We start from the raw sequence: 27,984 nt of genomic DNA on the forward strand, positions 1-27,984 counted from the left end.
TTTATTGTGGAAAGCAAAGAATTGAACAAAGACTCAGAAAATAAATATCTGCAGAGAGGAAGCCAGCTCAGGAGGTGAGGAAGCTCAGGGGGTCAGCAGGAGGGGTGGGGGGTGCGGAGGGCGGTGGGGGCGAGCTGCGTGGCACGACCCCATTCAAGCGCCTCCTGGGCGCGGGCCCCCGGGGCTGGAGCGCCGGGAGCGGCCGGGGACGCGGCGCGGGGCCGGCGGGAGCTCACAGGTGGTGTCCTGGCACCGGCAGCTCTCGATGTGGGTGTAGGTGTGGCTCCGCGAGCCGCCCTGGGGACAGTGCAGCACCACCTCCCGCTGGCTGGTCCGTTCTTCCTTACAGCAGGAGCACTTGTGGTCCAGGGCCTGGGCCTCGGCCGAGTACCTGCGGGCAGGCGGCCGGCCAGAGTGAGGAGCCACCCCCACTAGGGCGAGGAGCCCCTCCCCCACCCCTGCCCGGGGCCCGGGACTCACAGGGCAAAGGTCCCGCAGGACCCAGAGCAGTAGTTCATCGTGACTCTGTTGGTGCAGCCGGCGAAAGAAATTTCCCGGGTGACGGGGATGGCGGAACAGAAGATTCTGGTCTCGTTGCGAGGGGTGCCTGCCAAGAGGGGGGTTGGAGGCTCTGGGGTGGGGGAGTGGGGTCTCCACACCCCAGGGGGCCCGCAGGTTCTCCCTCACAGCCTCCTCTCCCTCCTCGAGTGCCCCAGCCCCGGCCACCCCACAGCAAGCAGGGCCCCCAGCTGCTGTCCCCCAATTTAACGTCTGGCTGAGAGTGGCACAGAAAGGGACAGGAGTCCCGGGACGTCATCCCCTGTGCCTCCTTCACCCCCGCCCCGGGGTCCCAGAGGGAGCTCCCCTGCCGCACCGTGTGCCCCAGAGACGCCTGCCCGCCAGGCTGTACTCACATTTCTTGCAGCAGCCATTGGGCATGAGAGTGATGGAACCCTGGAAGGAAGGAGACCCTTCTGGAATCCCCAGACCACCCCCCGGCCGTGAGCAGCCCCGTCCTGCCTCAGGGTGGGAAAGGGCAGGTCCCGAAGAAAGGACCCCCACTCACCGGGACGCAGATGCTGGGGTCAAAGTCGGGGCAGGTGATGTTGGAGACAGAAGAGATGAGCTGCTTGTGAATCTTCACGCAGCTGAAGAATGTGCAGTTATTCTTGGGGTCATGCTTTATGTCCCCGGGCTGCAGGGCACAAGACAGCCTGGTGAGACCCACAGGAGGCCCACCCGGAAGACAGACAAGAAACGCCCTGCAGGCTTCCAACCACCCAGCCAAGTGCAGCTCCTGTCGGACAGAAGGTCCAGCCTGCAGGCCCAGAGCACCAGCCTAGAGTCCCCAGACACGTCCACATCCCGACCCCTGCACCTGCAGATCCCACCTTATCTGGAGACAGAGTGTCGAGAGGTGAGATTCGGTTAAAGATGCTGAGATGAGACCATCCCAGATCACACGGGTGGTTCTAACTCCAACAACGAGTATACTTATAAGAGAGAGGCGGAGCCACAGGAAGGTGACCCAGGAAGTGGAGGGACGCGGCCACAAGCCCGGGGCCGTCTGGAGCCCCAGAGGCCAAAGAGGCAGGAAGGCTCCCCCAGAGCCCTTGAAGGGACCGCGGCCCTGCGACCCCTCCAGCTTAGACTCCGGCTCCAGACGAAAAGACTCGGTCACTCCCGGTGTTTCCAGCCCCGGTCTGTGGTCACGGCCACCCCAGGACACTGGAACAGCCATGCCCGGCCCTGGGAAGACCCTGCTGGGGCGGCGGGAGGCATCCCAGGCCTTGCCCGTGGCTGCGGGCCGGCCCCTCCCGGGTGGGGATGGGAGCAGGCCCCTCGCTCACCTTTAGGATGATGGCTTCCCTGCCGGGCCTCTTGATGATGCAGTGGGTCTGCTCACACTTACCACAGCACTGCCCGGGGGCCTCCACCAGCTCGAAGCCCTGCGGGATGCACACGGCTAGGTTGGTGCGGGGAGGCAGGGAGCCGCGGAGGTGGCCGCGGGGTGGCCCATGGCCTCGGGGGGGCGGGGGGGGGGGCTCACGGGGCTGCAGGAGTCGTCACAGAGCACGTGGGTGCAGGAGATGACGTTGAGCTCGGTGCTGCTGTTCCTGCGGTTGGTGCACACGCAGTCCTGGCATTTGGAGGAGTAAACTGGCGACCCCGGCTGAGGGCACAGAGAGGAGCGGGTGAGGCGGCGCCGCCGCCCACCACGGAGGCCCCAGAGCGGGCACCCTTCCCGGCAGCCCGCCCAGGCTCACCTGGTACTCGGCATTCTGGTGAACGCACACACCCTTGGGCACTGGGAGGAAGAGAACGGGGACGCGGGTCGGGCCGGACAGCGCGGACACCCGGGCCCAGGGGGAGTGTGGCCGCCACGCGGGGTGACCCCGCGGCGGTCTCGGCCCCACCCCCCGGCCCCCACTAACCACAGGTGTAGGCGGGGCAGCACTTCCCGGGCGCGATCTCACTCTTCACTTCAAATCCCAGCGGGCACTTGGACGGCATCGCCGGGCACAGGCTGGTGTTGCACTCTGGGGGGAGGGGGGAGACGAGGGGAAGGAGGGGGCTGCGGGCACCGGCCTCCTCCGACACCCGTGCTCAGGTGGACGTGCCCCGAAGGCCCCCAAGTGAGCGGCTCCCCAGCTCAGGGAGGAGGTGAAAACACCCTCGGGGGCTGCCGGGCAACTCCTGGGCCCCCAGCACCCAGCACCGTTCCGGAAGTGGCCTTACTGCAGGATGTGATGTTGCAGCAGGTGTCGGCGGGGTTGACCTCTGTGAGCGGGTAGGTGCCCTCCTCCGTGCACTGGGGCGGCTCCTGGCTGCACGTCTTAGGCAGGCAGGAAATGCCGCTCCCGCCCTCCAGGCAGACGCAGCTCTTGCAGTCGAACTCAAAGTGTTCCCCAAACTGCAGGCAGGAAGTGGGTGGGCGGGGGGGTCACAGGTGCCACTCGGGTGAGGTGGGCTGGCACCCAAGACCCCCTGCCAGGGCCACACCGCAGCACATCCACAGTCGGCCGGATGAAGGCACCACACCTCGCGTCCCACTCAGGTCCTGTAGGACCCCTGTGCCCTCCCCACCTCCCAGCACGTGGGGGCAGGTCACTGACATCACAGCCGTGACCTGCTCCTGGCACTTGCTGGCACACGGGAAACACACGACACGTGTATGGGGCTCGCAGACTAGAGCTAAGGCATCAGCCATATGTAGGAGACAGGACAACACTGTGGCCAGGATGTCATCTCAGGTTTAGATAGAGCTTCAGATGGCCCACGGGTGGGTGGCGTGAAGGTGTGGACGGACACATGGGCCAGTGAGTGGGTGGATGGATGGACAGATGGACGGACAGACGGGTGGATGGATGGATGGATGGATAGATGGATGGACAGACGGACGGACAGACGAGTGGATGGATGGATGGATGGATAGATGGATGGACAGACGGACGGACAGACAAGTGGATGGATGGATGGATGGATGGATGGACGGATGGACGCACAGGAGGACGAATGGACAGACAGGAGGACGGATGGATGGACAGATAGACAGTTGGATGGATGGATGGATGGATGGATGGATGGATGGACGGACAGACGGACGGATGGATGGATGGATGGGTAGAGAGTTTGACAGACAGATGGATGGACAGATGGACAGTTGGATGGATGGATGGATGGATGGATGGATGAATGGAAGGATGGATGGATGGACGGGTGGGTGGATGGATGGATGGATGGATGGATGGACGGACGGGTGGGTGGATGGATGGATGGACAGATGGACAGACAGATGGGTGGATGGATGGATGGACGGACAGGAGGATGGATGGATGGACAGGAGGATGGATGGATGGATGAATGGATGGATGGATTGACGGACAGGTGGGTGGTTGGATGGATGGATGGATGGATGGATGGACGGATGGATGGATGGATGGGTGAAGAGTTGGACAGATGGATGGACAAATGGACAGATGGATGGATGGATGGATGGATAGATGGATGGACAGATGGATGGACAGGAGGACGGATGGACGGACAGGACAGATGGATGGACAGACGGACAGATGGATGGATGGATGGATGGATGGATGGATGGACGGATGGATGGGTGGAGAGTTGGACAGACAGATGGATGGAGAGTTGGGTGAGTGCACGGATGGGAGGATGGATGGGTGGGTGGATGGATGGAGGGGTGGAAGGTGGGAGGGAGGGAGGGAAGGAGACGCATGGGTGGGTAAGTGACTGGGTGTGGGTATCCGGATGACCCTGCTGGCTCAGCCCTCCGGGATGTAAATGACATGACTCAGGGTCTGAGACTCCTGGCTTCTTCTTGCCACCCACCCTGGTCCCCAAAATTCAGGGTTTATGGGTGAATCCTACCGTGGCACCAAGAGGAAAGGCCTACCTTTCTAGGCACATTGTCAGGTCCCATACAGCCTAAGGAGGGACAGGAAACAAATCGTGTTAGCAGAGCCCTGGTGCCACGGGATCAGGGCGGGCTTCACGGAGGCAATGCGGGCAGGCAGCGTACCACACATGTCCACGCAGGCGTCGAAACCCGGGGCGTAGTTCATGGTGCCCTCGGGACAGAAGCAGCCCTCCACCAGGATGCTGTTGTTCTTCTCAGAGGATCTGGGGGTGAGAGGGCATCATGAGGTGGGTCTGTGCTCTGGCTGGAGGCCCGCCGCCCCCGTGCGTCTTCCAGCAACTAACCCAGACTTGCAGGTGGGTTCCTCTGGAGGACCACAGGCCCGGTACTCCCTGTGAGGCGGACACGTCAGCACTGCAGGAAGGGGACAGGAATCAGAGAAGCCAGAGCGGGGGTCGGGGGGGGGGGGACTGGCGAGTGACATTCCTGCCCCGGCGGGGGTGAGCGGCTGCCCGGTGTCGCCCACCTCGGCGCCCCGTGCCGTCCTGAGAAGGGAGGCAGGTGACGAGCTGTGCTCGGCGAGCCCGGCGGCAGCCCCAGGCCCCCAGCCCCTCAAGCCTGCCCTTCTTCCCACCGCACGGTCCGGCCCGGCTCTCCCTGTACGCCTGGCCTCCCACAGGCGTGGCTACAGGCCGTAGCCAGAGACCCCACCGGCCCGCGGGACCACGGGTCTGGGGCAGGGGCAGGCGGACACGCACAGCAGGCGCCGTTGGTGTGGTTCCGCCAGTCGATACAGATGCCCTTCTGGGCACAGAGGGTCGCGTAGGTCTGCAGGCTGGCGCACTCCAGGCCCGAGCCGGGCACGAAGCAGCTGTCGAACACGCAGGCGTCATAGTAGTGCTGGGGGGGTGCCACGGCGTGGCACTGGGCGAACAGGCTGTGAGGGAGGACACGGGGGTCACGCTCCGGCCGGCCCTCCCCGCCCCCCTCATGCTCCCCACCAGCCTAGCACCTCCACCTGGCTGCCCTGTTGGAGCCTGGCTCTGCCTGCACCCACCCAACAGACGCCTGTGGGCTGCCCGTGGCAGGAGAGCAGAGGGCCGCCCTGGGGAAGGGGGGTCGGCTCTGCAGCCCGAGGGCGAGGTGCTGTGCGCCCGCCTCCCGGAGGCGGAGGCTGCCGGGTGCCGGGACCCCCTCCAGCAGCCGTGGCAGGGGGGCCACGCAGCCTCGGCCCGCACACCTCTGGGAACAGGCGCTCGCTCCCCGTGGATGCCAGCTCCTCTCCGTCTCAGCCCAGGTCTGCCTCCCTGACATCAGCCCTGCACGCCAGCTCGGTCCTGGCTCAGCCTCTCTCCCTAGGGCCCCCGGCGCGGCCGACCCCCCCCGCCCCAAGGCACAGGGACGTCTCGCCACACCGCTCAGCCCCGGAGATGTCGGAAGCCCCAGCCCCGGGCCGTCCGAGGCCCGGCACCCGCCCGTGGCGCCCTGACCTCGCTCTGACACCCCAGACGTGCTCCGCGTCCGGCCCCCCTTTGCAGACTGGGGGCGAGGCCTCAGCCCCTCAAGCCTGCCCTTCTTCCCACCCCACGGTCCGGCCCGGCTCTCCCCGTACGCCTGGCCACTCCCTGAGCCCCTGCCCCTGGCGGGTGACGGGCGGCGGCCAGGCCTGGGGGGGTACCTGTCTTTGATGAGGTCGCAGAGAGGGGAAGCACAGTCCTTGGGCGTGGGGCTGCCCGCTGACGGCGTGCTAGCCGGGGGCTTGGTGGTGACGCCGACGTGGGGACAGTGTGGCTTGGAGGGGTCGTTCACCACCCACTGGTCGGCCGCGACCTCGCAGTTGGAAACGACCTCTCCGCTGGGCAACACGCAGTCGTCGGCGGTGTTGTTGGTACACGTGCCTGCGTGGGGAGGGAGGCCCACGCTGAGCCAGCACCAGAGCCACGCCACGCAGCAGACAGCCCCGGGCCGGCCCCGGGGCCCCGGCGACCGCCAGGCCTGGGCCGAGGGCGCAGAGCAGGCGAGACTCCGGCCCGCTCGTTCCCACAGACGCCCACCCGGCATGACGGCCCCCGGGCCCGAGCCGAAGAGCCAGAGATCCAGCCCCCGGCTGGCCGGCCCTCACACCGGCCTCGGCCCCAGCCAACCCCCCCCCCCGGGGGCGGGCCCGGGAGCCGCAGGGAGCCCGCAGGGGCTGAGGGGCTCACCACACTGGCCCTTGGTGTTGTTGCCAAACCGGTGGTGGGGCAGCCTGATGGAGAAGGACAGGCCGTTGTAGGAGATGAGGGCGCCCAGCTCGGGGATGTCCACCACGTAGTTGATGCCCGACTGGGACACCTGCAGCCCATACTTCCTGTAGGGCAGCGCCACGGCCTGCCCGTTGACCTGCACCTGCGGCCGGCACACCCGTGGTCAGGACGTCCCCTCGGGGCCGACGTGGTGGCCCCTCCCCCAGGGCCCTGCCCCGGTCGCCGCGCGTGTCTCTCGGCGGCGAGTCGGGGCAAGCTGCGTCTTGACAGAGCATCTGGGGTCGCCCCAGCCCTACCTGTTGTCAGGCCTGTGCGTCCGGTGTGGGGACCTCTGCCTGTCCCTTGCCCCCCGTCCCCTTGCCCCTTGCCCTGGTCCCTTTCCCACTTCCTTTCCACTGCTCCAGGCCAGACTGGTCTGGCCGATCCCCGGGGTGAGAGCACAAGGACGCTGTCTCGAGAGTCCCCCCCCCCACCCCGTGCCGAGGAGTGAGGCTCCCCAGGCCCCCGGAACTAGCAACTCCACGCGAGTGTGTGCAAGAGGACTGCAGCCAGGGGGCGTGCGGGAGGTCAAGGTCCCTGGTCCCGGGAGAACAGCCCAGCCCCCTGCCGAGCGAGGGAACCGGCACCCCCCCACCCCGCACAGCGCCCCGCAACCTGGCCAGCGCACCTGCACTTTTATGGGGGCCATCTGCACCGTCTTGATCAGCACCTCCTGGGTCTCGTGGCGCACGATGAGCGTGCGGGGGCAGGACACCCGGTCGTTGACGTCACAGTGGTAGTTGTCGATGTAGACGCCGAAGCCGTCTACCGTGGGGTTGATCTCCTCCACCAGCACGTACGTGCAGTTGCCCTGGTAGCTGTAGTAGAGCCCGTCGAAGGTGACGTAGTGCGGGTCCCCCCAGCCTGTGCAGTAGCCTGCGGACAGAGCTCCCGTGAGCCACACCAAGCCCCAGACCGGGGGAGCGGCTGGGACAGGGACAGGAGCCGGCGGGAGCCCAGGAACAGTGAGAAGACAAAGCAGGAATCCAGGGGGTCCCGGAAATTCTGGTTCCTGGAGCATGAGGGGCGTCCGAGCCCGTTCGGTGGGACACGGCCTGGCTTGGGAGCCAGAGGGTCCGGGTTCGAAGTCCAGCCCTGCCCCGCCCACCCCGGGGTGGGGGGTGGGTGGTGGCGGGGAGCAGCCTCGGTGGCGGTGGCAGAGGTGGCTCCAGGAGGCACGACCCCCCCCCCCCGCCTGGACCCCCCGCCCCAGAGGGGGAACCAGCAGGAGGCACGAGAAGCCCCTGAGGGCCTGCAGCCCCACACCCGCAGAAGGGGGAAGGAGGGGAGGGTCCCGCGGCCTGGGCCAACTCACAGTCGCACTCCCAGTGCCAGCAGCAGCCATCAGGGTCCATGACGCGCACGGGCGGGAGGTCGTTGGAGCAGGTGGGCATGGGTGGGGGCTTGCACTGCACCTGCACCAACTCCACCACGTTGTCGTATTTGCAGATGGCCATGGTGCAGTTACACAGCCACCACGTCTCGTTCTCCTACGGCGGGGAAGGCGCAGGGTCAGCGGGGACCGGCCTGGAGCCCCAGCCTGCACAGGGGTGGCCCTGAGCCCTCCCCCCGGAGCCTGGGGACCGCCCCGCGCAGGAGGCAGCCGCCTCGGCCTCACCACCGGCCAAGCCTCCTCCTCCTCGCCCGGCAGGGGAGGCGTGGCCCAGGAGGTGGGCGCTCGGCCCACCCTGCCCCCAGAAGGCCACTCGGAGGACAGGGCGTCGCGGGTGACCGGCAGACGTCCCCGTCCTCCCAGGCGGGCATGTGTGCGCAGAGCCAAGGGGACCACAAGCGGCCCGCAGCCCACTGACCTCTCTGGGAGGATCAAAGTCTAGGCACCCAGGGGGCTTGGTGGTGGCCAGAGTGCTCGATGCCATGGACATGGGTGGTTTGGGTGTTGAGGCCGGCGTTGGTGAGGAAGGGGTGGGCGTTGGGGAGGGCGTGGACGGGCACGACCAGTTGAAGAACTCAAAGGTGCAGGACAGCGAGCAGTTCACGTAATAGCAGGTGTCCCCATGCGTGCCGTTATACACCGTTTCACCTGCCAGGGGACAGAGACCAGACCTACACTAGCCACGCAGGGCTGGCTCCCAGAGCATACAAACAGGTGCCGACAAGGCCACTGGAGGGAAGCCCACTTCGACCATGTCCCTGACTCACGGCGACAGCCAAGAGGGGCAGACCGCAGGGATGGCCGTCCAGCCGGCTCCCGGTGGGGACTTCGGCCTAACCCCTTACCACTGGTGACAGGAGACCAGAACCCACCCGCCTCTGGCACCTAAGAGTCAGAAGTGACAAGCCTGGGTACCTGGGGCAAAGTATGTGTCATCCAAAACGCAGCACTTTTCCAGGGTGTGCTGGGGATGGAACCTGTAGTTTCAATGATGCTGGGGGAGGAGATTGGGGTCAGCGTGGGGGGGAGCACACTGGAGGTCGTGGCGCTCGTGGTGGGTGGCCTGTGCGGCGTGGATGACGGGCGTCCTGGCGGTGTGAGCGTTTCTGTGGACGTCGTTGACACAGTCGTGGGTGTGGGTGTGGAGGGGGTCTCCGTGCTGGTGGAGGTGGTAGTCGAGGCCAGGGTCGGGGTGGGGGTCGGGGTCTCCGTGCTGGTGGTGGTGGTGGTGGAGGCCGGGGTCGGGGTCTCTGTGCTGGTGGTGGTCCGGGTGGGGGTCGGGGTCTCCGTGCTGGTGGTGGTGGTGGTGGAGGCTGGGGTCGGGGTCTCCGTGCTGGTGGTGGTCAGGGTGGAGGTCGGGGTCTCCGTGCTGGTGGTGGTCGGGGTGGGGGTCGGGGTCTCTGTGCTGGTGGTGGTGGTGGTGGAGGCCGGGGTCGGGGTCTCCGTGCTGGTGGTGGTCGGGGTGGAGGTTGGGGTCTCCGTGCTGGTGGTGGTCCTGGTGGGGGTCGGGGTCCTCGTGCTGGTGGTGGTCCTGGTGGGGGTCGGGGTCTCTGTGCTGGTGGTGGTGGTGGTGGAGGCCGGGGTCGGGGTCTCCGTGCTGGTGGTGGTCCTGGTGGGGGTCGGGGTCCTCGTGCTGGTGGTGGTCCTGGTGGGGGTCGGGGTCTCTGTGCTGGTGGTGGTGGTGGTGGAGGCCGGGGTCGGGGTCTCCGTGCTGGTGGTGGTCCTGGTGGGGGTCGGGGTCTCCGTGCTGGTGGTGGTGGTGGTGGAGGCCGGGGTCGGGGTCTCCGTGCTGGTGGTGGTCGGGGTGGAGGTCGGGGTCTCCGTGCTGGTGGTGGTCCTGGTGGGGGTCAGGGTCTCCGTGCTGGTGGTGGTCCTGGTGGGGGTCGGGGTCTCCGTGCTGGTGGTGGTGGCGGTGGTGGAGGCCGGGGTCGGGGTCTCTGTGCTGGTGGTGGTCCGGGTGGGGGTCGGGGTCTCCGTGCTGGTGGTGGTGGTGGTGGAGGCCGGGGTCGGGGTCTCCGTGCTGGTGGTGGTCGGGGTGGAGGTCGGGGTCTCCGTGCTGGTGGTGGTCCTGGTGGGGGTCGGGGTCTCCGTGCTGGTGGTGGTCCTGGTGGGGGTCGGGGTCTCCGTGCTGGTGGTGGTCCTGGTGGGGGTCGGGGTCTCCGTGCTGGTGGTGGTGGCGGTGGTGGAGGCCGGGGTCGGGGTCTCTGTGCTGGTGGTGGTCCGGGTGGGGGTCGGGGTCTCCGTGCTGGTGGTGGTGGTGGTGGAGGCCGGGGTCGGGGTCTCCGTGCTGGTGGTGGTGGTCGGGGTGGAGGTCGGGGTCTCCGTGCTGGTGGTGGTCGGGGTGGGGGTCGGGGTCTCTGTGCTGGTGGTGGTGGTGGTGGAGGCCGGGGTCGGGGTCTCCGTGCTGGTGGTGGTCCTGGTGGGGGTCGGGGTCTCCGTGCTGGTGGTGGTGGCGGTGGTGGAGGCCGGGGTCGGGGTCTCTGTGCTGGTGGTGGTCCGGGTGGGGGTCGGGGTCTCCGTGCTGGTGGTGGTCGGGGTGGAGGCCGGGGTCGGGGTCTCCGTGCTGGTGGTGGTGGTCGGGGTGGAGGTCGGGGTCTCCGTGCTGGTGGTGGTCGGGGTGGGGGTCGGGGTCTCTGTGCTGGTGGTGGTGGTGGTGGAGGCCGGGGTCGGGGTCTCCGTGCTGGTGGTGGTCCTGGTGGGGGTCGGGGTCTCTGTGCTGGTGGTGGTGGTGGTGGAGGCCGGGGTCGGGGTCTCCGTGCTGGTGGTGGTCCTGGTGGGGGTCGGGGTCTCCGTGCTGGTGGTGGTGGTGGTAGAGGCCGGGGTCGGGGTCTCCGTGCTGGTGGTGGTCAGGGTGGGGGTCGGGGTCTCTGTGCTGGTGGTGGTGGTGGTGGAGGCCGGGGTCGGGGTCTCCGTGCTGGTGGTGGTCCGGGTGGGGGTCGGGGTCTCCGTGCTGGTGGTGGTGGTGGTGGAGGCCGGGGTCGGGGTCTCCGTGCTGGTGGTGGTCGGGGTGGGGGTCGGGGTCTCCGTGCTGGTGGTGGTGGTGGTGGAGGCCGGGGTCGGGGTCTCCGTGCTGGTGGTGGTCGGGGTGGAGGTCGGGGTCTCCGTGCTGGTGGTGGTCCTGGTGGGGGTCGGGGTCTCCGTGCTGGTGGTGGTGGTGGTGGAGGCCGGGGTCGGGGTCTCCGTGCTGGTGGTAGTCGGGGTAGGGGTCGGGATCTCCGTGCTGGTGGTGGTGGTGGTGGAGGCCGGGGTCGGGGTCTCCGTGCTGGTGGTAGTCGGGGTGGGGGTCGGGGTCTCCGTGCTGGTGGTGGTCGGGGTGGAGGTTGGGGTCGGGGTCTCCGTGCTGGTGGTGGTGGTGGTGGAGGCCGGGGTCGGGGTCTCCGTGCTGGTGGTGGTCCTGGTGGGGGTCGGGGTCTCCGTGCTGGTGGTAGTCGGGGTGGGGGTCGGGATCTCCGTGCTGGTGGTGGTGGTGGTGGAGGCCGGGGTCGGGGTCTCCGTGCTGGTGGTGGTCGGGGTGGGGGTCGGGGTCTCCGTGCTGGTGGTGGTGGTGGTCGGGGAGGTCGGCGTGGTTACAGGGGAAGGCGTGGAGATACAGTGTGGAGGCCACCAACAGCAGTAGACGTTGATCTCATAGTTGAGGCAAGAAGGCTGGGGCATGAATCCCCCTGGCTTCTGGTGTTCATTTCTGCACACCAGCCCGACATTGATGTCGCAAACCACGTTCTGCCCCAGCTGCCCAAGGGGGATGTCAGGGAACATGGCGGCTCTGCAGGAGATGTTGGCCGCCCAGCCTGGTACACAGACCTCGACAGATTCGATGTCTGCCCCCGGTTTGGTGTTGTTTGGTTTCCCTGAATCCAGCCAGCCAGTCCAATTGCACTCAGGCAGGCACGGAGTGGTGGTTGATCCCGGGGTAGGGGTGGTCGTGGTGGTGGTGGTGGTGGTGGAGGCTGGGGTCGGGATCTCCGTGCTGGTGGTGGTCCTGGTGGGGGTCGGGGTCTCCGTGCTGGTGGTGGTGGCGGTGGTGGAGGCCGGGGTCGGGGTCTCCGTGCTGGTGGTGGTACTGGTGGGGGTCGGGGTCTCCGTGCTGGTGGTGGTCCTGGTGGGGGTCGGGGTCTCCGTGCTGGTGGTAGTTGGGGTGGGGGTCGGGGTCTCCGTGCTGGTGGTGGTGGTGGTGGAGGCCGGGGTCGGGGTCTCCGTGCTGGTGGTGGTCAGGGTGGAGGTCGGGGTCTCCGTGCTGGTGGTGGTCCTGGTGGGGGTCGGGGTCTCCGTGCTGGTGGTGGTCCTGGTGGGGGTCGGGGTCTCCGTGCTGGTGGTGGTGGCGGTGGTGGAGGCCGGGGTCGGGGTCTCTGTGCTGGTGGTGGTCCGGGTGGGGGTCGGGGTCTCCGTGCTGGTGGTGGTCGGGGTGGAGGTCGGTGTCGGGGTCTCCGTGCTGGTGGTGGTGGTGTTAGAGGCCGGGGTTGGGGTCTCCGTGCTGGTGGTGGTCAGGGTGGGGGTCGGGGTCTCCGTGCTGGTGGTGGTGGTGGTGGAGGCCGGGGTCGGGGTCTCCGTGCTGGTGGTGGTCCTGGTGGGGGTCGGGGTCTCCGTGCTGGTGGTAGTCGGGGTGGGGGTCGGGATCTCCGTGCTGGTGGTGGTGGTGGTGGAGGCCGGGGTCGGGGTCTCCGTGCTGGTGGTAGTCGGGGTGGGGGTCGGGGTCTCCGTGCTGGTGGTGGTCGGGGTGGAGGTCGGGGTCGGGGTCTCCGTGCTGGTGGTGGTGGTGGTGGAGGCCGGGGTCGGGGTCTCCGTGCTGGTGGTGGTCGGGGTGGGGGTCGGGGTCTCTGTGCTGGTGGCGGTGGTGGTGGAGGCCGGGTCGGGGTCTCCGTGCTGGTGGTGGTCCTGGTGGGGGTCGGGGTCTCCGTGCTGGTGGTGGTGGCGGTGGTGGAGGCCGGGGTCGGGGTCTCTGTGCTGGTGGTGGTGCGGGTGGGGGTCGGGGTCTCCGTGCTGGTGGTGGTGGTGGTGGAGGCCGGGGTCGGGGTCTCCGTGCTGGTGGTGGTCAGGGTGGAGGTCGGGGTCTCTGTGCTGGTGGTGGTCGGGGTGGGGGTCGGGGTCTCCGTGCTGGTGGTGGTGGTGGTGGAGGCTGGGGTGGGGGTCTCCGTGCTGGTGGTGGTCGGGGTGGGGGTCGGGGTCTCTGTGCTGGTGGTGGTGGTGGTGGAGGCCGGGGTCGGGGTCTCCGTGCTGGTGGTGGTCGGGGTGGAGGTCGGGGTCTCCGTGCTGGTGGTGGTCCTGGTGGGGGTCGGGGTCTCCGTGCTGGTGGTGGTGGTGGTGGAGGCCGGGGTCGGGGTCTCCGTGCTGGTGGTGGTCGGGGTGGGGGTCGGGGTCTCCGTGCTGGTGGTGGTGGTGGTGGAGGCCGGGGTCGGGGTCTCCGTGCTGGTGGTGGTCCTGGTGGGGGTCGGGGTCTCTGTGCTGGTGGTGGTGGTGGTGGAGGCCGGGGTCGGGGTCTCCGTGCTGGTGGTGGTCCTGGTGGGGGTCGGGGTCCTCGTGCTGGTGGTGGTCCTGGTGGGGGTCGGGGTCTCTGTGCTGGTGGTGGTGGTGGTGGAGGCCGGGGTCGGGGTCTCCGTGCTGGTGGTGGTCGGGGTGGGGGTCGGGGTCTCCGTGCTGGTGGTGGTGGTGGTGGAGGCCGGGGTCGGGGTCTCCGTGCTGGTGGTAGTCGGGGTGGGGGTCGGGGTCTCCGTGCTGGTGGTGGTCGGGGTGGAGGTCGGGGTCGGGGTCTCCGTGCTGGTGGTGGTGGTGGTGGAGGCCGGGGTCGGGGTCTCCGTGCTGGTGGTGGTCCTGGTGGGGGTCGGGGTCTCCGTGCTGGTGGTGGTCGGGGTGGGGGTCGGGATCTCCGTGCTGGTGGTGGTGGTGGTGGAGGCCGGGGTCGGGGTCTCCGTGCTGGTGGTGGTCGGGGTGGGGGTCGGGGTCTCCGTGCTGGTGGTGGTGGTGGTCGGGGAGGTCGGCGTGGTTACAGGGGAAGGCGTGGAGATACAGTGTGGAGGCCACCAACAGCAGTAGACGTTGATCTCATAGTTGAGGCAAGAAGGCTGGGGCATGAATCCCCCTGGCTTCTGGTGTTCGTTTCTGCACACCAGCCCGACATTGATGTCGCAAACCACGTTCTGCCCCAGCTGCCCAAGGGGGATGTCAGGGAACATGGCGGCTCTGCAGGAGATGTTGGCCGCCCAGCCTGGTACACAGACCTCGACAGATTCGATGTCTGCCCCCGGTTTGGTGTTGTTTGGTTTCCCTGAATCCAGCCAGCCAGTCCAATTGCACTCAGGCAGGCACGGAGTGGTGGTTGATCCCGGGGTAGGGGTGGTCGTGGTGGTGGTGGTGGTGGTGGTGGTGGTGGAGGCCGGGGTCGGGATCTCCGTGCTGGTGGTGGTCGGGGTGGAGGTCGGGGTCGGGGTCTCTGTGCTGGTGGTGGTACTGGTGGGGGTCGGGGTCTCCGTGCTGGTGGTGGTCCTGGTGGGGGTCGGGGTCTCCGTGCTGGTGGTGGTGGTGGTGGAGGCCGGGGTCGGGGTCTCCGTGCTGGTGGTGGTCGGGGTGGGGGTCGGGGTCTCCGTGCTCGTGGTTGTCAGGGTGGGGGTCGGGGTCTCTGTGCTGGTGGTGGTGGTGGTGGAGGCCGGGGTTGGGGTCTCCGTGCTGGTGGTGGTCGGGGTGGAGGTGGGGGTCTCCGTGCTGGTGGTGGTCCTGGTGGGGGTCGGGGTCTCCGTGCTGGTGGTGGTGGTGGTGGAGGCTGGGGTGGGGGTCTCCGTGCTGGTGGTGGTCGGGGTGGGGGTCGGGGTCTCCGTACTGGTGGTGGTGGTGGTGGAGGCCGGGGTCGGGGTCTCCGTGCTGGTGGTGGTCGGGGTGGGGGTTGGGGTCTCCGTGCTGGTGGTAGTCGGGGTAGGGGTCGGGATCTCCGTGCTGGTGGTGGTGGTGGTGGAGGCCGGGGTCGGGGTCTCCGTGCTGGTGGTAGTCGGGGTGGGGGTCGGGGTCTCCGTGCTGGTGGTGGTCGGGGTGGAGGTCGGGGTCGGGGTCTCCGTGCTGGTGGTGGTGGTGGTGGAGGCCGGGGTCGGGGTCTCCGTGCTGGTGGTAGTCGGGGTGGGGGTCGGGGTCTCCGTGCTGGTGGTAGTCGGGGTGGGGGTCGGGGTCTCCGTGCTGGTGGTAGTCGGGGTGGGGGTCGGGGTCTCCGTGCTGGTGGTAGTCGGGGTGGGGGTCGGGATCTCCGTGCTGGTGGTGGTGGTGGTGGAGGCCGGGGTCGGGGTCTCCGTGCTGGTGGTGGTCGGGGTGGTGGTTGTGGTTGAGGGCGTGGTGGTTGGGGCCGTGGTTGGGGACCCGGGACACTCATACATCAGCAGGCAACAATTGACACGTATTTCATAGTCATAACAGACCGCGAACGGCCCGTTTCCAAACTGGTCTTCGTTGCGGCAAGTGAACCCTGAGGAGACATCACACTGTACCTTCTGGCCCGTCTCCTCCCAGCTGAGCTCTGGCTCGGTGGCCAACCTGCACTGGATGTCCTCGGGTTCCCTGCAGACACTGTCGAATTGCTCCCAGTCTCCGCCGGTGCTGTCCATGCTGGGGTGGTTCTCGTTGATCCAGTCGGACCAGAAGCAGCACACACCTGGGGAAGCAAAGCCGGGATTGGATTGGTCACCGCGCCTGGACGCAGCTTCCGGGGAGCTCACTGGGACTGGCACGACCGCCCTCCTATCACGGCCAAAGAGCAGGGTGTTGTCGGCTCAGAGAGTGTGGGCCCAGCTCTGCTTCGTCCCTCCTCCTGCAGCTCCACACTGAGCCCCGGGGAAGGAAGAGCCCCTCACGCCACACCTGGGTGACAGCCCGACCCCCGGGCTGCAGCCCTCTGCCCCTCCCTTGGCTGTTTTCAAATCCTGATGTCCCCTTGAAAACAATTAGCATGGACAGGGTCAGCCATTCCGATGAGAAAGCCCACGGGAAGGGGCTCGGTCTGGACGCTTGAACAACAGTGTCACCCCGAGCCGCTCCTTCCCCTGTGCGTCAGCCAGGCACCCGTGAGTCCCAGGGGGTCGTGCCACCCAAAGCACCCTGTCTGGTGAAGTGAGCAGCACGGGCCGCGGGCCCCACATCCGCATCTCCTGGGCAGTTCCCGGAGCGGCTCCGGGTGCCCTGCCCCCCGCACCCACCCGCCTCAGGGACGCTGCCCACACAACTTACTGGGAGTGGCTGAGGACGGGGTCGTTGAGGAGACGGTCGTTGCTGCACAAGAGCCAGAAAGGAAAGGAGGCTGTCACTAGAGATTTTGACATCTTTAAAACTGTTCTATAATTTTTACAAGTCCCTTTTTCCCGTGGCTACCACACCCCCGTGGCTCGTCCGGTGACGGCTACCACCTCAGTGAGAACAACCATGGGGGGATTTAAGGACCTTCCTCTGTCTCTAAGCCTCAGGGGTATTTTCTTGCGGGTTCGGGAAGTGTCCCTAGGTCTGGGCTCAGGGTTTGGTCCTGATGCCACATCTCAACTCGGCAGGCCAGGGGCCCCGGTGACGTCCCCTGAACAGAGACGCCTGTGAGCTGCGCACCCCCCCCCCCATTTCAGCTGGGCCCGGGGCCTCACCTGTGCTGGGGATGGGGGTGGGGGTGGTGCTCGTGGTGCTGGTGACGGGGGTGGTGGAGGGTGGCAAGGAGGACGAGGGGGGCGAGGTAGACCGGCAGATGTTGAAGTGTTTCTCCACCGTCCCGTTGGGACCGCAGATCACCCAGTAGCAGAAAGACCCATCCTGGGTATAGTTGAGAATCTTCCCTGGGGGACGGGCGGGAGGCCAAGGTCAACATGGCAAGGACAAGACAGAGCCTCTCGAACACCCCCTGCCTGTCCCAATCAGAGAAAGACTAGGTGTCCCCCAGCCCCGACTAGCGGCAGACCGATCTGCCACCGGGACTCCACCCCCAGAAACCCATCGGAGCGCAGAAGCCGAATGGCACAAGGGGTGACCTCGGCCCCTCATCACAGGTCTGGGGAGGCCGGTGCAAGTCAGAGCCGGCTCTGAGCCAGGAAGGGCCTCTGGGGACCGCAGGAGCAGGGGAGGGTGACACTGGGCCCCACCCCCACAGTCCAGGGACAGGCAGCTTGGTGGCTCTCCTGGGCGGGAGGGCAGCTCACCTCCTTCGGGCCGGCAGACAACTTCCGAGGAGTTGGTACACATGCTGCAAAGCAAGCACGGAGCTCCAGACCCCGAGCACACACCCCCCGCCCAGGCCCTCCCTGGTGCACCCCGGGTGCAGCTCCAAAGGAGCCTGCCCACTGGGGTCTAGCTGTGGGCCGAGGAGGACAAGCTGAGGTAGGCGAAGGCCAGACAGAGCAGGAGGCTGAGAAGAGACAGGCTGGCCTGTCTCCACGTCCTGTTCCCATGTCTATACCTGCGGGTGTGCGCCCCTGGCCGTGCATCCACACCCACACACACGGATGCGTGGTGTGTGCGTGTAGGTATATGCTCGCGTGTGCACCTGTGCACATGAAGCCACGTCACGCGTGCGCCCGACCTCCCCCGGGCTCCCTGCAGCGCGAACTTAGGTACCAAGACTGGCAGTCCTCGTCGGAGGGCACGGACGCTCCAGGTGGGTAATGGGTGTCCTCGACGTAGCAGCCACACTGGTCGGCCGTGACGCACTTCTTCTTGTCCTCGTCGTAGATGGGCCTGTCCTTGGGGCACCGCGGGTAGCAGCCTGGTAGGCACAGGGCACAGGGCTTGGACCGCCACGGAGGATCGCACATCCTCCAGACCCCACCGTCGTGCCCACCATGTCAGGGCCTTCTCTCCAGGAGGTTCCTCCGGGAAGTCCTAGGTCCCCCCACTCGCTGGGCCCTGCACACTGCCATAGGGCCAAAGGGATGGCCAGGACCCTCCCAGCCTCCTGGGGAGGTGGGGAAGGGCACTCCCTCCCCAGACCTGCAGGTGGCTCACCCCTTCACATCCCTAGTTCTCAACTCCAAGGCCCTGAGGAGGTTCCCCGGGACCCCTGGGTGAGACACCCGCCCGTCCTGCTTCCTTCCGCCTCCCCGCCTGGGTGGGGTCTTGGCTTTACAGCGAGGTGGGCCTGGTCCGCCCCGGACCTCAGGTCCCCAGCCCCACGGGGCCTCTCCCAGGCGACCCTGCGGGTCTGCAGAGGACCCTGTGCCTCGGCCCCCGGGGCACGCTCACCCTCCAGGTAGGACACGGAGATGTTGGAGTGGATCCCGTTGACCGTCCTGCAGGTCTCAAAGCTGCGGTTCCCACACGGCTCGTAGTGCCACTCGCACTCGTCCGGGGGGTTGTAGTAGTCACAGAAGATGGCTGTGGGGGACGCGGGGTCAGATCCAGGGAGCGCGAGGCCAGCTCCCTTCTGGCAGCCCACACGCCACCCTGGCCCCGAGCAACAGCTCTCAGGAGGGAAAGAGGCTGCAAACACTCCATCCCTTGGGTGGGTAAGGAGGGCCAGCCCACCCGCAGTGTGGCCCCCGCCCCAGGACAGGCGGGCACTCACGGCACAGGTCTGGCGTCCTCCAGAACACGCAGGCCCCCTCCTTCGTGCACGCCTGGGCGTATGAGGCCACGGCAGAGCAAAAGCACTCACAGTCCCCGCCCGTGTCGCAGGAGCACGAGTCATGGACGCAGGCCTCGTAGAAGGGCTTGGGGTCCACCTGGGGGAGAAGACCTCTGTGCCCTGGGCCCGCACTGCCCTCATGGGGCCAGGCCTGCCCCTGCAGCCGAGGAGCTCAGGACCCCCAGGGCAGGGCACGGTCACCCAGCACTAGCCTCCCAGGGGGCCGGCAGGGGAGGTCCAGAGACAGGGGGCCACCCCTCCCCCCCCACCCCCCCCCCCCCACTGCCCGGAGCTTCCGTCCTTTCTCCCTCCCTGTTAGACATGAGGGCTGGGGACCCAGCCAGGGGTCTCCGGGAGGGCGGGGCCTCTGGTAAAGGCCAGAAAACGGAGCCGAAGCTGGAGGAGAGGAGGCACACGGTGACCTCAGGGCGCTCCTCGGCGGGAGCAAGAAGGGCCACCCTGCGCAAGGATCCATGCGGTCCACCGCCACGGCCCCGCCTACGGCCCCGCCCACGCGCACGGCCCCGCCCAGGCCCGCCGCCACGGCCCCGCCCACGCACCTTGCTGTGGCAGACGGCGAAGACCCGGCTCTTGATGATACTGCACTGCTTCTCGGCCCAGGAGAGGCGGTGCGGCCTCAGGACGCAGGGCTCCGGGGTGAAGCTCACGTCTGGGCAGGTGGGGGCCTCCTTCCAGCTGTTCCCGAAGTCCAGCTCGCTGTCCACCACCATGTGGTCCCTCGTGGTGAAGTCGTTGCTGGAGCGGCGGTCGAAGTTCCCACACAGCCCGCACACCGTGCCCTGCGGAGGCAGCGAGCCCCGGGCGTGGTGAGGCGGCTCCCGCCCGGGAGGGTGGCTCGGCCCCTCCTGCGCCCCGGGGGCCCGGCAGCCGGGCGCCGCCACGCACCTCGTAGGACGGCGCCAGCTTGATGAAGACGGTGGTCCTCTTGTCCCAGATGACGATGACGCCCACGCTGGACTCTACCACCAGGTACTGGCCCACCTCCCGCGTGGTGTAGGACACGTGGTGGCCCACGTCTCGCTGGATCACCACGCGGTGCTTGCCCTCCAGCTTCAGCTCCAGACTCTGTGCCCAGGGGAGAGGCCCTGTCACTGGGCGCCCGGAGCATCCCCGAGGGCTCGCGCGTCCCCGGCATCAGGCGGCACTCACCCCCATGAAGATTTTGATGGCCTTGGAGCAGGTGACGCCCGTGGTGCCACAGGGAACATTCTCGGTGATGATGCTGAAGGAGCCCAGTGAGGAGTTGTGGCCACAGTAGTCCTGGGGACCCACGGGGGACGTGAGCCACACTGGCCCGGCCACCGCTGCCCCGGGCCCCCACCCAGCCTCAGCCCTCCTCTGGTAAAAGGGGGCCCTTAACGGCACACACAAGCCCCTCGCTCCCCGGGCCCCTCACTGGGGACCCCTTCTTGGTGGGCTGAGAGTGGCTTTAGGACGTGGTGCGGGGCCACGGGCCGGGGGCAGGGCCACGCCGCTGGCCTCACCTGAGCCGCCACGTAGGAACAGTGTCCATCAAAGTCGTAGTGCTTTCCGTCGAACGTGATGTAGTGGCCACTTCCGTAGATGGAGCAGGAGCCGTAGCACACGGCCTGCGTGCACGCCCAGCGGCCCCTCCGGCAGGTGCTGAGGAGAGTGGGAAGGGGGCCTGGAGGGGCCACGGGGGTGCAAGTCCCCCCACCCCTGCTCAGAGGGAGCCCGGCGGGCCGGGCGCTGTGCGGACAGCCCCGGAGCGGCTCACGAACCACACCCACACACCGCCCCCCCCCCGCCCCCGCCCCCGCCAGAGCGCCTGGGGCCCGGGTCAGCGGGCCACTCACCAGGTGTTGCAGTCCACCTTGATCTTGTCCCCGGGGGAGTACAGGTCCTTGTTGTGCGCACAGGGACACTGCTCTTCCACGACGCAGCCGCCGCGGCCGTCATCCAGCAGCCCGTCCGGGCAAACACAGCCGCTGATGCACTCCGTCTGGTACTGCAGGGGGCCGGAGTGGCGTTCAGGGATTTGCTTCCGGGCTGGCCCCGTCACTGCCGCCCCCTTTCCTGACCCTGGCAGACACCCCTCTGTCCCTTCCCCACCCACAGACCCCGGCCCTCTCTCCTCTCTCGGGCTCTGCCCTGGGCCGGGGTACAGGCGAGGGCTGCCGGCCGAGGGTCCCTACGCTGGCCACCGAGCCCTCAGTGGGCCGGACGGGGGGCCGGCCGGCCACCACCTCCCCCGCCCGGGGACAGGGAGGGCCAGTGAGGCCCGTGTGCGCGCGGGACCCAACATCCAGGTCCCGGGGCCAGTGTGGACGCCTGGGGACACCCTCCCCCCCCCACGGCGGCCCCCACACGCACGTGGCCGGCAGCCAGCGTCTGGCAGCTGGTGGGTTGCGGGTTCTGGATGGCCAGCGCTGTCAGGTTGTTGCAATCCACGTGGATCTTTGGGGCCTGACAGCCTGTGGGACAGAGGGGGCCGCCTGGGCTCAGTGGAGGTCGGGCTGGGGGCGGGGCGGGGGGCGCTCAGCAGGCGGGGATGGGTGAGGGGTGGGGAGCCAGGCACGCGCAGGCTACTTACGAAGGCCGATCAGCTGGACCTGGACGCACTGAAGCCTGCCGTTCCGGCAAATGCTGAGGGGAAGAGGCAGGAGGTGAACAGGCCCCTCGTGGGGGCGGGCGGGCCCGTGGGTCCCCCCGTGCCCCCCAACCCCAGGCCGCCTACCATCGCTCCCCCTGCCGCAGGACCACTTCCCCGGCCTCCAGGTAGAGGCCGCGGTGATAGCAAGAGCACTTGGCCAGGGGCACACAGCGGCCCTTCTCATCCAGGAAGGTGTGGTCGGGGCAGCCGCAGCCGTCCACCGGCGCAAAGCCCTTGAGGCAGTGGGTGTCGGCCTCGGAGAGCGAGCGGCAGGTGGGCTGGCAGGTGGTCAGGTTGTACAGGAAGATCTGTGAGCTGGGGCAGGAGCCCAAGTCCTTGTCTGCGGAGGCGCGGGGCGGGCGTGAGGGGCGCAGGGACGGCCCCCGGCCCCCCCGCTCCCCGCCCCACTGGCCGTCCCTGAGCCCCACCCCAGCCAAGGGGCCCACGAGGGCAGTCTCCCTGAGATGGCGCACGGGAACCCCGCCCCCCGGGAACCCCGGGCCGCGGTTCTGGGCCCCGCCCTGCCAGCACGGAACAGCGGGGCTGACCCCTCCCGCCACGGGGGACGCCAGACACCCCGCGGGGGCTGGCACTCACCGCAGACTTGCTCCCGCCACCCCCACAGCATGACGCCCTTGGTGGCGCAGGCGCGGGCATAGGAGGACAGGGCGGCGCACATGCAGTCTTCGCTGTTCTGGCAGTTACACGTATCGTACCTGCACCTCTGGGGGAAAGGGAGGCACGCAGTGAACGAGGGAAGCAGCTCACGCACACGCGCGCACACACACGGCACCGGCTCCCACCCCGCAAGGGGCAAACCCACGCAGGCACCCCCGCGCGCGCACGTGCTGACGGTCGGCAGCTCCCAGGGGGAGACTCGAGGCCAAGCGTCGGGCTCGGCCCGACGCACAGAGCGCACCTCCCGGGCAAGATCGGGCGACGGGCAGTGCCCACGCGGGTCCCACCCACCTTGTAATACTCCGAGGGGTCCACGGCTGAGTGGCACCTGCCGAAGGGGGTCTCTGTCTTCTTCAGCAGGGAGCACCAGTGCTCCGCGTAGTTGGCTGCAGAGGAGGGACAGAGCCTCAGCAGGGGCAGGCCCCTCCAGCAGGTCCCCTGAGCCCCGCTGCCTGGCCGCCCAGGCTGGAACCCACTCGGTCCCCTGGAGCCCAGTCCCCTCCAGCCCAATGCGAGGCCACACCCCCACAGCCGCCCCACGCTCAACCTGCCCTGACCCGGTGGGTGGGAAGGCATGTGTCATGTCCCCAGACCAGCCCCTGGGCGAGGGCCACCACCCAGTGATTAGCGAGCAAGCCTGGCCCCTCCGCGGTGACTCTTGGCGGGCAGCCACCGTGGACCACCCTACCCAGCCACGCGGCAGAAAGCAGCAGCTGGACAGGCTGGCCAGCCGGCCCCCGCCCCCAGCCCCACCCGGCCAACGGGTCCCGCGGGGCGTCCCGTGCACCCGGCGGGGCCGAGCCTCACCGCTCTCGATGTTGAGGGAGCAGGGGTCCTCCAGCCAGTCCAGCTTGTCGTGGCAACTCGACTGGGCCTTCCACGTGTTGGCGAAGCCGGCCCCCGTGGCCTCCACCAGCCCGCCCGCCGTCTTGAAGTCATCCCCTTCCAGGCCGTTGAAGTTCCCGCAGAGGCCTGAGGGGCCGGGACAGGGTTGGGAAGGGGCAGGGCGCCAGGGGGCAGGCCCCGAGCGAGCGGGGCCCTTGCGGGGGCGGGCCGAGGGCACCACTCACCCTGCACGCGCCCCTGGGCGGCCTGGTCCAGCGTCACAAACAGCTGCATCACGGGCACCAGCTGCACCTGCAGCCTGAGGCCGAAGGCGGTGTTCACCATGAGGTGGTGGGAGGATGGTTGGAAGATGGAGAAGCTGGCTGCAAGGCAGGGGGCGGGGGTCCCCCTCGTCGGCAGGGGCTCTGGAGCTGCAGGGGGCTGCACCTCCTCCAGCGCCACCCCCGACTGGGCGTCCCATGGACCCACCAGTCATGGGGGGGGGGGGAGGGGGCAGGACTCACCAGTCACGTGGGGCAAGTTCACCTGCAGCTCATTCAGCAGCACGCTGCCGTCCGACTTGAAGGCCACCACCTGCGGGACAGGCAGAGGGGACGGTGGGGCTGAGAGGGGCCCTGGGGGCCCAGGGGCGCCGGGCGGGGAGAGGCGGGGGCACCCACGTTCTTCTTGTTGTCGGTCAGCAGCACCGCCGTCTTCAGGCAGGTCTGCTTGTCCGTGGAGCCGCAGGGAGCCAGCTCACCCAGGAGGGCGTAGGAGTCGTGGTCGCCCTGCAGGGGACAGGGACGGTGGCAGCGACCCACACAGAGCCAGATGCAGGGCCGGGAGCCAGCCGTGCCCGCTCGCCGCCCGGCCAGCTACCTTGACCAGCACGTAGTAGCAGTCCCCGTGGAAAGTGTACTTCTTCCCGTCGAAGGTGGAGATGTGGGAGCCGCCCTCCAGGGCGCAGGTGCCTGGGCATGGCAGGTCTTTGCACACCCAGCGGCCGGCGGTGCAGACGCTGTGGGCCATGGGGCACAGGGTCAGGCTCAGCTGCCCCCTCCAGCCCACCGGCCCCTAGCCCAAGGCTCCCAGCCCAGGGCACCCAGCCCACTGGCCCCCAGCCCGCCGGCCCCCAGCGCAAGGCCCCCAGCCCACCAGCTCCCAGCCCAGGGCCCCAGACCCCAGACCCACCAGCCCCCAGCCCACCGGCCCCTAGCCCAAGGCTCCCAGCCCAGGGCACCGAGCCCAGGAAACCGCCCCCCCCCCCAGCCCAGGGCCCTCAGCCCACCGGCCCCCAGCCCACCGGCTCCCAGCCCGGGACCCGGGACCCACCACTGCTCGCAGTCGTTGGTGATCTGCTGGCCGGGCAAGTACAGGTGCCCGTGGACCTTGCAGTGACACTGGCTGACGGGAATGCAGCCTCTGCCCTCAATGTCATCGTACACAGTGCCTGGACGGTAGGGAAGAGACGTTATCCTCGGCCAGCCTCGGAAAACCCCAGAATCCCCACAGCGGGGCTTTCTCCGGCAGGGCCGCAGCCCCGGGCTGGCCCGTGATGGGGCAATCTCCCAGGTGGGGTTGCCAGCCAGGCCTCCCACCCGCAGGCCCCTCTGGTCCTTCGGGGACACCTGTGCCCCCACACATCACCCGGCCAGGGATCTGCCTTGGGAACACAGCCTCCAGACCACCTCCCTGGGGGCCTCCAGGCTCTGTGAGCAGGGCAGCGGGACAGGTGCCCTCGGGGTGATGACCGGGAAGGAGTCCTCCCGCCGAGACTCCCTGAAGCCCCACTGTGTGCACTTGGGAGGCAGCCTTCAGCCTCTGTGTCCCTTCTACCCAGGGTCAGGGAAGAGGGCGCCGCCCCTCGCGTCCAGCGCCATCGCTGACCTCCCCCCACCGTCCCCCGGTCCCGGGGCACACAGGCCTGGGCGGGCCATCTCAGGGCAGCGCCCACCCACCAGCCACCGCCCCGAGGCCTCCACAGCACACACCTTCCGGGCAAACACAGCCGTCCATGCGGTGCTCCTCACACAGGTTGCTGATTCCCAGGTGTGAGCAGGTGTCCATGCAAGGCGAGCCGCTCTCCAGGTAAACCATGTTCCCGGGGCAGCTCTTGGCTGCAAAGGCAAAGGCAGGCCCCTGAGCGGACACGTACGCAGGGGTACGGGGGGCCCGGGGTGCGGGGGGCCGGGGTGCAGGGGGCCCGGGGTGCGGGGGCCCGGGGTGCGGGGGGCCGGGATGCAGGGGGGCCGGGGTGCAGGGGGCTGGGGTACAGGGGCCCGGGGTACAAGGGGGCCGGGGTGCAGGGGGCCCAGGGTACAGGGCCCGGGGTGCAGGGCACCAGGCCGCCCCGTCCCTGGACGGCCCCCGCCCCGAGGGCCCCGCGGTGCCCATGCCCCCACCCGCCCGGCGGCACCGCGGCGCTTACGGCAGAACACGGGGGTCCTCCAGGTGCCCGGCCGGCCGCCCGCGTGCGAGCACTGGCGGGAGAACTCGGCGAGGCTGCTGCAGACGCACGAGGCGCCCAGCGGGCACCGGCAGCGGTCCTGCACGCAGGCCTGCACGTACAGCTCCAGCGGCACCAGGCCCAGGCAGTCCTCGAAGGCCGAGCCCGTCAGCAGCCTCTCGCACTCGGCGCGCTGGCAGACAGACGCGGGGGTGGGGGGATGAGGGCCGCTCCCGCCCTCCTCTTCTCCGCGACACCCCCAGACGCAGCCCCCCCCCCCGCCCCGCCTCCCTCCCGGGAACGGCTCCTCCCCCGCCAGCGACTCACGTGCTCAGAGCAGGACTCTCCCGCGGGCTCCTCCTCGGGGTCCTCGCACACCGCCCCGGGCTTTTTGATCTTCTGCATGTTCCCAAACTCGATGGCACTGAAGGACACACCTGGGGGCGCAGGCCTGTCAGCGGGGCAGCGGCAGGGACCCAGCGCCCACGCCCCGCCCGCCAGGCCCCCAAGGAGACCCTACCGTCAGAGAGGAACTCTGAATAGACGTGCAGGCCGTTGTAGTCCCCGCAGAGGCCACACGTGTGGTTCCGGAACTTACTGTCCAGCTCCAGCTGGAAGGGGAACGGGAGGCAGGTGAGCGGGACCACGGCCAGGCTGGTCCCCAGCACCTCCCTCCGCTCGGGCGCCCGGTACGACAGGAGGCTGGGGTCAGCCCCGGGGTGTCCTGGCACCGGGGATCGCTGAGGACCAGGACAGGGGTGGGGGGTGGGCGAAGGGCCAGCCCGCCTCCCCCCGCACCCTGGGCCCCGAGGGGCCCCCTCTGCTGCCGATCCGCTCGTGACGGGGGCCGGTCCACTGGCCCCTGAGCTCCGCTAGGCACCCCCGGCTGTGGCGGGGGCTGCACCCACCATGAGGGAGTCTTCCCGGTTCCACATGAGGGTGAGTCCCGCGCGGGAGTAGACCTTGGTATAGACGTCGCTCTTCTCAATGAGCAGCCCGGGGCTATAGTGCGGGGTGCTGACCCTGGGGAGGGGCGCCGGGAGGGAGTCACGCGCAGGCCCACACAGTCACCCACTGCCCAGAGGGGACTGAGGCTGCACGTCCTGTGGGTGGGGTGGCCTCCGCTCCCAGTGCCAGGGCCACGGACGGCGTGGCCACCCTCCGGGGCAGCCTGTCCACCTTGGCCGGGCTGGCCTCCCTCCTGCCCCTGTCCCTCTTTATGCCCCTCCTCCAGGCCCCAGCTCTGTGCCCCGTGGGCCTATACACAACCCCCTGGGGAAACAAAGGGCACACCCTGCAGGAGGCTGGGCAGGAATGCAGCTTAGAGCCCATTGTTCCCGAGACAATGGGGGACAATAGCTGGGGAGGGGAGAGGGCCTCGCGCGGCCCCCCCTTGGGTAACTCGAGCCTGGGTAACGGGGGGGCCTGGGGCCCCCAGTACAGGATGGGCGAAGCCCCTCGCACCCATGGGGTCTCCTGGCGGGGGCCCATAGGTGTTTGCTGCATGGGTCAGTGACCCGAACTCAAACCCGACACCCTCCTAGCTGGTGGAGGGCCTCGCGGGGCCACCCAGCCCCACTCACACGGCCCCGTTCAGCACAGCCAGCTGGCGGGTGAGGTAGATAGTGTCGTCTTTGATGTTCAGCAGGATGTAGTCGAGCTGGGGGTGAGCCCCGTCTCGTCCCAGGCCCCGCTTCAGGTGCACCGCAAACTCCTTGTAGGAGTCCCTGCAGTCAGACGCAAAGTTGTAGTCGCAGAGGCCCGGGAAGCGGAAGATGTCGCCGTCGAACGTCTTATAGTGGAAGTCGCCCCAAGTGCTGCAGACGCTGTGGCCATGGTTCCGGGTCCTGCCCTCTGGGGAAGCAGGGACACACAGGGTGAGCTGGCCAGGCCCCGGGAAGCCTGTCCCGAGGCCCCGCCCCACAGCTGCCCTCTGGGGACCATCCACGAGGCCATCCTGCAGGACTGGCCCCTGCTGGACCTTTGCCGCCCTGACCAGGGGGTCTCAGCCCCTTGAAAGGACATTTCCAGCCGCCACCCCCGTGCGCCCAGCCTGGCACCAAGCAGGATAGAGGGACTTCCCGGAGCCCAGGGCACCCTGTCCACCTGGTCCAGGGACCCCTGCCCCACCACTGCCACACCCCGTCCGGCATCCCCCTGCTCCCACCGCCCCTCACCCACCAGGATGGCGTCTCTGGGTGCCCACTTTGTGTCCACACATTTGGGGCCAACTTCCTCCCACACCCAGCGGCTTTGTCACCCAAATGGGACAGAGACACCCCCATCCCGCGTTCCCACTCTTTTCAGTCTGGAGTGACCCCTTCGGCACGCGGCCAACACCCCACTTTGCGGAAGGGCTACCTTGGCCTTGGCCCTCCAAGGGGCCCTGACACCCAGCCCCTCTCGACTGCCCCTGCCCACCCCCCCCCCCACCGACCCGCCAGGTCCCTGGACAAAGGCCCAGCTCAGGTGTTTGCACCTGGCACCACCACCTGGCCACAGACTCTGGCCCGAAGATCACCTTCAAAGGGATGACAGGCACCCAAGACCACCTTCCCTCCTCCTTCCTTCCACCCAAAGTCGGAGGGCAGGATGCCCGACCCAAGCGGTGCACCCCAGAGGCTGGGCAGAGGAGGGCCTCCGCTCTGAGCTGCCTCGGCCGTCCTGCCTCCCAGGACACGCCACTGACCACCTTCTCACCTCTCCGGAGCTCTGCACCCCCAGCTGAGCTGAGGGCCAGGCAGACAGCCACCAGGCCGGCTAGCGGCAGCCCCATGGTG

The 27,984-nt window shown here is 68.5% G+C and overlaps 1 protein-coding gene across 1 annotated transcript; it reads right to left on the minus strand.

Annotated features, from left to right (window-relative positions):
• Positions 1 to 62: 62 nt before the first annotated feature.
• MUC2 (mucin 2, oligomeric mucus/gel-forming) lies at positions 63 to 27,980 on the minus strand. Its single transcript, XM_042959647.1, is given in 52 exon segments — positions 63 to 391; positions 481 to 607; positions 915 to 954; positions 1,067 to 1,195; positions 1,851 to 1,949; positions 2,051 to 2,173; positions 2,268 to 2,308; positions 2,436 to 2,540; positions 2,740 to 2,914; positions 4,415 to 4,446; positions 4,541 to 4,641; positions 4,723 to 4,792; positions 5,137 to 5,315; positions 6,057 to 6,276; positions 6,583 to 6,766; positions 7,292 to 7,539; positions 7,979 to 8,153; positions 8,475 to 8,704; positions 9,034 to 9,262; positions 9,377 to 10,855; positions 11,018 to 12,520; positions 12,626 to 12,903; positions 12,906 to 15,680; positions 16,253 to 16,294; positions 16,654 to 16,839; positions 17,200 to 17,243; positions 17,615 to 17,762; positions 18,239 to 18,370; positions 18,561 to 18,717; positions 19,181 to 19,420; positions 19,527 to 19,706; positions 19,791 to 19,901; positions 20,126 to 20,264; positions 20,459 to 20,610; positions 20,976 to 21,076; positions 21,196 to 21,248; positions 21,340 to 21,595; positions 21,853 to 21,979; positions 22,225 to 22,319; positions 22,741 to 22,905; positions 23,004 to 23,141; positions 23,283 to 23,352; positions 23,439 to 23,546; positions 23,638 to 23,776; positions 24,091 to 24,208; positions 24,750 to 24,875; positions 25,187 to 25,397; positions 25,532 to 25,641; positions 25,725 to 25,815; positions 26,113 to 26,227; positions 26,788 to 27,058; positions 27,905 to 27,980. Coding segments are annotated over 52 exon segments (12,681 nt in total). The 3' UTR covers positions 63 to 153.
• Positions 27,981 to 27,984: the final 4 nt, after the last annotated feature.

The sequence above is a fragment of the Panthera tigris genome, chromosome D1, assembly GCF_018350195.1.
Source record: "Panthera tigris isolate Pti1 chromosome D1, P.tigris_Pti1_mat1.1, whole genome shotgun sequence".
NCBI classification, from domain to species: Eukaryota; Metazoa; Chordata; class Mammalia; order Carnivora; family Felidae; genus Panthera; species Panthera tigris.